Below are 11705 nucleotides of genomic sequence, written 5' to 3' on the forward strand. Positions count from 1 at the left end.
TAGCCTATATTAAAAAGCTATCATGAGGCCGGAGCAATAATACAGTGAGTAGGGCATTTACCTTATACATGGCCTACCCAGGTTTGATCCCTGACATCCTGTATGGTCCTCTGAGCACTTTCTGAGTGATTCTTGAGTGCAGAGCCAGAAATAAGCCCAGACTTTGCCTGGTGTGGCTGTAAAACAAAAACAAATAAAACAAAACAAAAAAGGCCATCCTGAAGAGTTATTTTTTTTTTAAGTATTTAAAGAAATGCCCTACCACTGCACTATCTCTCCAGCCCTATTTAAAGAAAAGGATATATCATTTAAAGAAAAGGATATCTCATTTAAACATTCAGTTACATTTGTGAGCTGAATCTACTCTCAGAGACTAGTTTATAATATTTAAGGAGTTTTAAAAGTATAATATTCTCTATGTAGAATACGTACTAAACCTTGCTTTGGGAAAAGTACATTTGTGGTACGGGAAATATGTTTTTTTAATGTAAATTAATTTTTTTACTCTTTTTACCATGAAGAAATAGCAGCATTTAACATTTAAGATAGCTGTTCCTAAATTTAAATACAGAGAAATTTATTATTAGCAATAGTTAAATTACAATTTTCTATAAAAACTAAATATTATTAACAAAAGTATAGAGAAAACTACTTTTTACATTTCTAGTCTAACACAAAATGAATGAACAGTGTGAATAATTTGATTTGTTTTTCCTTCTCTCTTCCTAGAATGAAGGAATTGTAAAGCTTTATAATGAAGGTTGCTGCAAGATTTGTAAGTGGGGGCATATTTTATGCTCTAAGTTGATAAATTAATTGCTGCTTATAATTTTTCTCTAAAATTTTGTTCCTCTGATACAAAGACGGAAACATATTTTTAGAATGTCTGTTATGTAAAGATGTTTGCCTTTTGTAGTTGACTATATGTAATATATTTTCTTGTGGGATACGAGTAAAGTATTTTGGGAAGCCTCTTAAGAGCTTCTCAGGAGACATGGGAACCCTCTCAGGGATTCTGAAATACCAGACTTGAAGTTCAATACAAGGGCCAATGATGTAGTGCTGTTCAGGCCATACAGTGCCAAGGATTGCCCAGGACAACCGAGCAGTGCTTGAGTGCCTCAATGACTGTACTTAGTGAGAATTGAGTGACGGTGTGATCCTAGAGATACAAGCAGGGTCAATTGCATGCAGGCCTTGTGGCTTCACACATGTTCTAGCTCTAGCCCCTGTGTACTTTTATTTTAAATAAATTTTAATTTAAATATTAAAAACATTTTTCTGTTGTCATTTCCCGATGATATCCCTTATATTTAAGTATGTTTTAAATTTAAAAGTGTTGTGTGGTAAAATATGCTTGGTTGATCTTTAAACTACATAACTTTAAGTATGGTATTGGAGTATTATTAAAATTATATAGGGTACAGTATTTTCCCAAACCTATTTGAACAAGTCTGTGATTCCTATGATTATTGTTACGGGTTCCATAATATAAGCTATTTTTCCTATAATTCCCTAAAATAACTATTTTTTATAACAAAAGTATGTGTGTATAATGTCATTGAATTTGAATTAAAATATTTATTCCATAATAATATTTTAATTATTTTAAGGACTAAAGCATATTGAAGAATATTCATGCAACCAGTTTATATTTTTATTTAATTAAATTAATTTGAAGATAAATTAATTTTGTGGAACTTCCCAAGCCATGCCCAAGAGGTCCGGGGTCACTTCCAAATAATAATTTATCTACTAAATAAAACTAATTCAATGCTTGGAATCTTCTAATTTTAAAGTGTTTAAGAATTTTTACAATCTGAAGAGAAACCAGAGTATATCAAGATAAGAATAGTGTTGTAAAATGAGTGACATGTACAGTAATTTTAACAGTAAAGAAAGTCTTCAAGAGGGCCTAGAGAGATAGCACAGCGGGTAGGGCGTTTGCCTTGCACACGGCTGACCCGGGTTCGATTCCCAGCATCCCATATGGTCCCCTGAGCACTGCCAGGAATAGTTCCCGAGTGCAGAGCCAGGAGTAACCCCTGTGCATTGCCGGATGTGACCCGAAAAGCAAAACAGAACAAAACAAAAGTCTTCAAGAAATAGTGTATACCAAAGTTCAGGTTGGATATCAACGATCACACCACTCAAAAATTCTGAAATCCATAATAGAAGAACTAAATTCCATAAATATGCAATAATAATCTTGTCTATTTATAGCTACAGTAATTTATTAGGCTATTAATGTATTAAAATATTGACATATAAATACTACTGAACATAAAGTAAGTAAAAGTAAAGGCCCTCCCATTGTTCATCGATTTGCTCGAGCGGGCTCAGTAACGTCTCCATTGGAGACTTTGTTGCTACTGTTACTGTTACTGTTGTTACTGTTACTTTGGCATATGGAATACCTCACGGGGAGCTTGCCAGGCTCTGCCGTGCGGGCGAGATACTCTCGGTAGCTTGCTGGGCTCTCCGAGAGGGGCGGAGGAATCGAACTCGGGTCGGCCATGTTGGCTGCATGCAAGGCAAACGCCCTACCGCTGTGCTATCGCTCCATAACAAGTTATAAATGAGGTACTGTCTTAGATCTTATACATGTTATTATACACACTAAAAAGTTCCAATGAAATATACAGACTAAAAAGTTCCAACGAAATAGGTCCTCATACAGCCTGATTTTCAACTTAGAGAGGCTAAATAATTCATACAAGTCATACCTTTTATAAATATAGAAAACCATTCCAGGACTTAATGTGTAGCCAGCTTTTTATATAACCACTCAGAATATTCTGGAACTACACCGGAATACATAAAGAAGAGGCTAGAGGCTGATTTTGGCACTCTGGTGAACAGTGGCAGGGCTAGAGTGGTTTTACTCACATGATGAATGAGCAGTCAAATCCAAAACATGTACATATCTATAGTAAATCCCTACAAAGCTAAACCTAAGATGGTCTGACATCTCATTTGTTGTGTTAGTTTTCTTGGACTGCTATGGCAAAGAGCCAACCACTGATGACTCAACACTAGAAATATATGTATTTTTAAATATGTTGGCAGACCTGACTCCTCCTGAGTGCTGTGAGGGAAGGACTTGTTCCAAGCACTCCCCTTGATCTGTAGGTGGCTGTCTTCATAATTACAGGATAGGTTTCTTATTTAAGAGTCTATATCCAAATTCAGACCACCTCCCCATTTAAAAAAATATATATACATATATCATACTGAATTAGAACCCACTCTAATGATCTCATTTTCACTTGGTTACCTCAAGGACCCTGAATAAATACATGTACTAAAGTATGTTGGACTATTTGGAAGATAAGTTCAATCCATAATAGTTATACAGTGGATATTTTTGTGGATAGTATAATTTCATTCATACTTAAAAAATCTTACTTGGACTATTAAACACACCATTGAATTTTTCCCACACAAGAAACTAAGTTATTTTCATTCTCTATCCTCTGAATCAAATGGCATTTAATCTTTGTCAAACAGTTGGTGTACACAGATCTAAAGAAGTAAAATGAAGTTACCAGGATATAAAAACCTTTTCAATTTTAATGGTTTCACTTATTTTACTTTTTTCTTCAAACTCCTTTGGTTAGTGCAATTTAGAATCAGTATCCAGTAAGAAACTAAGACCTTTGATTCCGTTAGCCCATAGAAATGAGCACCGCGAGTGACGGCTGACACAGGAAGATATGTGTGAAGGATCATATTACTCCCTTTTAATGCCTGACACACTGAGAAACTCCATAAAAAACTCTTTGCACATAAAACCATAACTAGTATTCCCAACAGTTTAAGTGGCTAGGTGTGGTCTCCCCTGTTGATGAGAAAATAAGATTCAGGAAAGTTTTATTACTGTAGTCAGTAACAGTTAGGCATCTCAAATCCCTGATCCCAAGATCTCTGAAGTCTGTCAAGTTTTGTAAACTGGAAAATTATGACTAACTCTCAGTTACTTTAAATTAAAATATAAAAGTTTGTGAAGTACAAGTTTCTGTGAAGAAGATTCTGCTTTGGCATCAGAGAACCCTTGCTGTTGTCCTTGTTTTGGGTGGAGCAGACTCTATCAGGGAGATCTTGGGTATTAGCCCCTATCACAGGTACAGTGAGCACAGAATAGCTTGTAATAAAGTCTCTGAGGAATAAATAGGAAATGCTTTAATGCAAAATCTTTTATCCAAGCAGTATATCTGCACCATCTGTTTGATTGTTTGAATGAATTAATCTGTCAAACGGATTGTTTATTGTGTGCCTAGCAGCTACCACTGCTTAGTTACTGGAACTATGATAATAAGTAAAAATAATTATATGCATATATAGTGCATATTATCAAGAAGGATAAAAATAGTAAACACATAAAAGTATACTTTTCTTTTTCAGATAGTGTTGAAAAGTATAGAGAAAAATAGTTTAGAATAAAAAGTATGAAGAGCAGGGTATTTAGGGGCTGGAGCAAAAGTACAGAAGCTAGGGCATTTGTCTTGCATGTGCTGACCCAGGTTTGAACCCCAGCACCCCATATGGTCCCCCAAGCACCCCTAGAAGTAATTCCTGAGTGCAGAGGCAGGAGCAAGCCCTGAGCACCATTGGATGTGCCCCCCCACAAAAACAACAACAACAAATAATAAGTGAAAAGCAATGAATGTGTTCATATTGGTAAAATCTAGGTAAGAGATTGTTTCTGTGATAAAGTAATATTTTAACGGAGTCTGAAGTGTTCAGAAACCAGCCAGAAAGGTGTAGAGTCTCCAAAGAGCAGGCAATAACAAAGTAGAGCTCCATACTTTGTGGTGGGTGGAAGAAGACAGTAGAAAGAGTACCACAGTGGTCTCGCTAAAAATAATTTATTTCTTGACTATCCTTAAACTGACAGGAGGTAGAGGTAATCAAGATACCCCCGAAGGAAGCAACACTAGGAACAAAACAGACTTTGAACAACAATAGCCTTGGGCCAGGGGGTGACCTGGAGGTCAAGGGCAGGAAAATGAGCAGGCATAGTAGACTAGGAAGTTTTGTGAGGTAGTGGGAAGAAAAGCTTCAGTGCCCTGAAGAAGAGAGTTGGGGACAGGGTCAAAGGCTGCTGGAAAGTCAGTAAGAAGAGAGTAGAGTCATGATATTTGAAGCTAGCAAACTGAAGGTCACGTGTGAGTCTAAAAATACAGGCAATCTTTGTTCCTCTTCATCTTTTTTTTTTTTTTTTTTTTTTTTTTTGCTTTCTTGGGTCACACCCAGAGATGCTCAAGGGTTATTCCTGCCTCTGCACTCAGGAATTACTTCTGGAGATGCTTGGGGCAACCATATGGGATGCTGGGAATTGAACCCCAGTCGGCCTCGTGCAAAATCGCCCTTCTAGCTGTGCTATCACTCCAGCCCCCCACTCCTTCATCTTAATTCCAACCAGAATAACTTAATTTTTTTTCTTGTAGTGGTTGTTTTTGTTTTGGGTCACACTCAGCAAGTTCCTGACTCTGTGATCAGGGATCACTCCGGGTGGGACTCAGGGGAACACATAGGGTCCGGTGTTTGGTCAGTCTCATGCAAGGCAATCACTATGCCTTCTGGACTATCTCTCCAGCCCCAGGAAAGCTTAACTTTGACATGCTGGGGTTCATGTAAGCAGTATATTAAATAGTTAATGGCTAAACTTTTTTGAAAATTGGAGAGCCAATTTAAGTCTTTTACAAACAAGGAGGTATGGAAGAATGATGCAGAGGTTTTTCTACAGTAGCAAAGCAAATTGCTAACAAAACAGTGTGAAACTCAGCTTTTTGTGTCTTGATTTAGAGATTATATGCACTATCATAAGTATGAAATCTGTATTCTTGGGTGATTGACCAAGTGATAATCCATAACACATAGTGGAATAGTAAGACATAATTTTTATTTGAACTTATGAAATTAATTCAGACTCATAAAATCAGGTATAAAATGACTGTTCTATATATTTCAGCATAGTTTTTTAACTCAATTGTACTTGTTTATATGCTTTATATAGCAGTTAAAATAAGGTAAATTTATACAATTTTTACTAGATTTATGCAATTATGTACATAGAAATTCATTATGTAAACATTTATTTGTATACACTGTAGTTTGGGCTGAGCAATAGCACAGTTGTAGGGCGTTTGCCTGGCATGTGGCTGACCAGGTTGGATTCTTCTGCCCCTCTTGGAGAGCCTGGCAAGCTACCGAGAATATCTTGCCTGCATGGTAAAACCTGGCCAGCTACCCATGAGGTATTTGATATGCCAAACACAGTAACAACAAGTCTCACAATGGAGACATTACTGGGCCCACTCGAGCAAATCAGTGAGCAACGGGAGAACAGTGACAGCGACAGTGATGCTGTAGTTTATTAAAATGTATTTCCCTTTTAGAATTAAAAATGAATATATACTATGCACAGATTAGTGTTATCTAGCTTTATTACCATTGTGGAGCATTTTTGATAAATGAGTTTAATAAATATTAAACCCAAGATATGTAAAGATAAATATGTTAATTTTTTGAGATTCTATAGCTTACAATTTATTAAAGTTTTATTGTTTTACAATCACAAATCTACTATACCAGCCCTCCCACGAATGTCTCAAGATCCCTCCGCCATTATTCCATGGTCTCTGCCCTAGTCTCCTCATTCCCCAGTTCTCAGCTTGTTATTTGCATTAGAGATTGTCTACTATAGATAAAATGCTAAGGATCTTTTAATACTGGAATCTATTTTATACAAATGTGTCAATTTTCTGATTAAATATTTTAATGTATTACTGAATTAAGAAACAGTTTGAGATGAATAAAAGTTAACATCTTTCTAACTGTGATAACTTAACAATTGTCTATTTTGTTAGGTAAACGAGAAGAAAGGATATGCCAGAAAGTGATAATTAAATCGATCATAAGGAAACAAGACTGTATAAGTCAAACTTCTGTAAGTAGTAAAACATCATTGGATACATAGATGGCATGTCTTTCTGGAATTAAATATATCATTTAACTTTCATTATTTTGTAATCCAACAAAATGCCAACACTTAGAATATTCAACTTTGAGATTATCATAGATTTTAATATTAAATATTCTGTTGAGAGAAGGGTGAATTATTCTTGATCAACAATTGCTGAATGATAATTGCTAAGCCAGAGAGACTAACTATATTTGACTACATATTATTTTAACTATGAAATTTTACTCATCAAAAACAGTTCTAACTTTGCTTTTCTAAATATAAACTATCACATTCTATAATTTCTTGACAACAGAATCATTACATTGTAGTTTATATATTCCATATGCTATTCTAGTTTTCATGTACGTTTTATACCTTCCATTGTGTCAACATTGTTGTTTGTGGCATTGCCATTGAACATCCCTTTGTTTTATTTGTCTTGTAATGTCCAAATTAAAATAACTTTTACAGTCTTCTAATATACAAATGTTTGAAAATAGAAGTGATGAGTAAAAAACCTAGCTTTCATTTGACTTGTTAGTGAATCAGACGAGTATTTAAATAATTTGGGAGATTGTTTTCCTTATTGTTCCCTTTTAGGTAAATGTTGCATCCTGTGACGGAAAGTGCCCATCAGCTACCATATATAACATCAATATTGAGAGCCACTTAAGATTCTGCAAGTGCTGCCGTGAAAACGGAGTGAGAAACTTGACTGTACCACTTTATTGTTCAGGAAATGGCACTGAAATCATGCACACTCTCCAAGAGCCTATAGACTGTACGTGTCAGTGGAATTAAGCTCTTCAATTTTAAGAAGTGTATGGAGTAAACCGTTATCATTATTTAGGGACTGAAAAAATTTATACTGCTTAATAACAATTCAAGTATTGTTATCAAAATAAACACTTAGATATGAAAGTTTAGCATCTGGTACAAAATACATACTCTATTCATAACAAAATAGTTTTATTTATTACTGTATTTTAGAGAATCAAATTATTTTAAGTTCATTAAGATGCAGAAATGTTTTATGTATGTAGTTCCAGTGATCCCAAACCCAGCACATTCTCAGCAATTAGAAGTTTATTTTGCAGAATTCTATGTTTCTCTTAAGAGATTATTATTATTATTATTATTTACAAAGTTTATCATACCTGTTCAAATTAAATCACTCTTTTTTTCTGGTAATTTAATCAGTTAAAATTTATATCTGCATAATTATGAAAAATAATGTGCTTGGAGACACATCATAAAACTATACTATTTAAAATTATTTTAAACCTAAATGGATATTAGAGATAAAATCGAAAATTCCCCCCTTTTGCAATTGTATCATAGTAGTTGAATTAAGTTTAGGTCATTTATATACCAATTCTATGCTGTTTTTCTTGAACAATATATAGTAAGGTGTCTACCACAAAATATTTTATTCTTAAAGTGTTTCTTTGCATAGAATTGATAATTTTAAATTAAATTTCCGGTAAAAGAAAAATTGCCACACATACTTATCAATAAGTATCAATAAGAGCTATCCCAGTAATAAGAAATGGAGAAAATTAACATCAATCACCAGATAGAAGAAAAAGATCATGAGCTTTTATTTTTTATACCATTGAAACTTATTTAATATGTAATTTCTATTTAATAGTTAGCTATTTACTTTTTAATAGATACCTGAATCATTAAATGTATTTGCATAACATTGAAGTTGCATGAAATTTTCCTTTTTATAAGGCTGCTTTATCAATGAAAAGAAATAAAATTATTTAAATGTAATGATAATTCTACCCTAGGATGTATTACTTTTAAGAGCAATAAATTATTTGCATTAGTACCAAATATATCTGAGATCTTCCCAAATCCCCATATTATTTGAAACTTACAGTATACAAAATTCTGAGTTTCCTATCTGTACATAGGAGAGTATTCCCTACTTTGTATGAATGAATGAGCGTCAAAGCACCTCACATACCAATTAGAAAATAGTAAAATTGCATTGTAAACAGATCTGGGTGTTATGGATAGGGTTTAGATTTATTTAAGCTAGATAATTTGTTTTAAGAACTCATTGGTTCTTCCCTTCAAAATCATGATTCCCAGAAAAATCGTCAATCACTGGATCTCCCACCTATTTCCACACCAAACACACACACATACACTTATCTATCCAGTGATACAAAGGTGATACAAAGGTAAGTCCAAAATGAATCAGAGGTTAACTTTTTTTTTAAGGATTAGAGTTTTAAACTTAAATATGGGAGAAAATCATTGTAACTTTAGAGCAGACATTCTGACTCAAAACCCAGAGGTCCAAAGGAAAATACTGATATGTTTAATAACATGAAAAATAAAGACAAATAAATTTTGCGGATCTGAAAAGTTATAATCAACAGAAAAATGTAAAACTAAAGCAATGTTTTCTTTGGTTTTTAATCAACTTTTAAAACAATTTTAATAAAAATTGTTTGGCAGCTTAAAAATGTCTTACTGATAATCACTTGTCTTCTCATATATAAAGAACTCCTAAAAAATTACAGAAGAGAATTATTAACAACCCCATAGAAAAATGAACCAACTACATATGCTGATAATTCAAGGACAGAGAGTTCTTTAACAATGAAAAGATAACTGAACAATTATTTGAATTTGGGGGGTTGGTGAGGACCTCCAAAATGGTGCTCAAGAGGCCCCAGGACTCCTCCTGACAATTCTCAGTCAGCCAGGTTATTGGGTTCAATATGGCAGGGGCTAGAAGACATATGGCTCCAGCCCTGCATTGAGAGATACTGCTCAGGCTAACCTAGTGTACGGACACACCTCCACTGATGTACTGGAGATAATCTGGGGATCTTGGGATACTAGGGACCAGACTGATCAGTCGCATGCAATGCATGTGCCTTGACCTGTATTATCTCTCTCTCTCTCTCTCTCTCTCTCTCTCTCTCTCTCTCTCTCTCCTCCTGAACACACTTTTTAATTGATGTAATTAACAATCAATCTACACAGGAAGAAAATTTCTTACTTACCAGGCTAGTAACAATCCAAATGTTGAATAGAATCTTTATTGTTTAAGATTCTGGGAAAACAGCAAATCATCAAAAAGATCATACACCATAACTAAGTACAATTCATCCCAGGGATGCAAAGCTGGTTTAACGTTCACGTCAATCAACATAATACAGCCTATCAATAAAAGAAAATATCATACGATCATATCAATAGATGCTTAGAAAGTATTTGATAGGACCCAGTACCCATTTATTACAAAAACTCTCAACAGAATGGGAGTTGACACAGAGCCGGAGATCTCTCTGGGCTTCATACCGAGCTAATTTCACTGGGGCACCCCAGATGGAGCAGGTGCAGTATCCCCACCTATTTCTGATGGAATCCTGGTGACCAAGAGCTGTTAGAAGCAAGGTTCAAGTATGCGGGTTCAGGACTAAATCTCATGTTGTATGACGACAGAGGCTCCTGGCTGTTCCTCCCTGGCTCCCCACACACTTGTCTGTCTGACATCCACAATGTACTTCAGGCATTCTTAGCACACCAACAGCTCTCTGGCCCAGAGACGCCCAATTGAATTCCACAATGGAGTAGTGCCCTACAGAAGTGTCTCTGGAACCCAACCATTTATAATCTAGGATTCCAGAAGCACATGGCCACAGCACCCATGATATACAAAATGAGCAAGGGACAATAAATGATCTAGCATCTACCCCAAGCAGGCAGGCTTGAATGGTGGTGGGAAAATTTGAGCAAAAAATAATGCCCAGAAGTATTTGGGAAATTGTCTGCCATGGAGGCAGGGTAAGGACTGAGATGGGGGATGAGATATACTGGGACACTGGTGGTGGAAAGTGCACTGGTGGAAGGATGGGTGCTTGATCATTGTATGGCTGAATCTCAAACATGAAAGCTTTGTAACTGTATCTCACAGTGATTCAAAAAAAAGTAGTGTGGAGTTCACACCCAATTCTATCAGCTTAATCAATGGCTTGAATAAATAGCAGTACTCCTACATTTTAAAAAAATGGAAGTTGAAGGAACTTTCCTCAGTATTGCCAAAACCATCTACTCTTATCAACCACTATTCTCAATAGGAAAAAATTAAAAGCTTTCCCTCTAAGATCAGACACAAGATAAGGCTGCTCATATTTAACAATCCTATTCAATATAGTAGTAGAAATGCTTGCCATCGCAGTTAGGCAAGAAAAAGATATCAAGGGCATCCAGTTAGGAAAGGTAGTGTCAATCTCTCACTATTTGAAGATGACAAGATACAATATTTTGAAAATTCTAAAGACTCACAAGAATGCTACTAGAAAAGATAGATTTGTATAATAAAGTGGCAATTTACAAAATCAGTACCCTCAAGTTCGTGGTTTTCCTATAACAAATAATGAAAGAGAAAAAAAAGAGTCATTGCAAAAATAATTCTGTTCACAATTGTTACTCAGAAAATCAAGCACTTCAGAAGCAGCTTAACTAAAGGTGAGGTATGTATCCAAAGAAAACTACAAAGCACTACCTTAAGAAATAAAAGAGGACATGAGAAAATGTGTCAGTCGTGGAAAGCAGGAGTCATAGGCTGACTGAAAGGCCAGTCATTGCAGCTCTCCTCACTCAGGTTGTTGCATACCCTTGCAGAGGGAGGCAAGCAGCTTCAGAGGGTTGGGGTGAGTATACACAGGTACAAAAAGATGCACACTCTGGGAATGCTTTGGAGAAA

The 11705-nt window shown here is 35.3% G+C and overlaps 1 protein-coding gene across 1 annotated transcript in view; it reads left to right on the forward strand.

Moving 5' to 3' along the window:
* Nucleotides 1-7771, forward strand: part of OTOGL (otogelin like) — a 168234-nt gene extending 160463 nt beyond the window's left edge. Inside the window, exons 56-58 of the mRNA XM_056117469.1 lie at nucleotides 730-775; nucleotides 6873-6952; nucleotides 7571-7771. Coding sequence (XP_055973444.1) covers nucleotides 730-775; nucleotides 6873-6952; nucleotides 7571-7771 — 327 coding nt within the window. The remainder of the gene's footprint in view (nucleotides 1-729; nucleotides 776-6872; nucleotides 6953-7570) is intronic.
* The last annotated feature ends 3934 nt before the right edge of the window (nucleotides 7772-11705 follow it).

Source organism: Sorex fumeus, unplaced genomic scaffold, assembly GCF_029834395.1.
Source record: "Sorex fumeus unplaced genomic scaffold, SorFum_2.1 ptg000003l, whole genome shotgun sequence".
NCBI lineage: Eukaryota > Metazoa > Chordata > Mammalia > Eulipotyphla > Soricidae > Sorex > Sorex fumeus.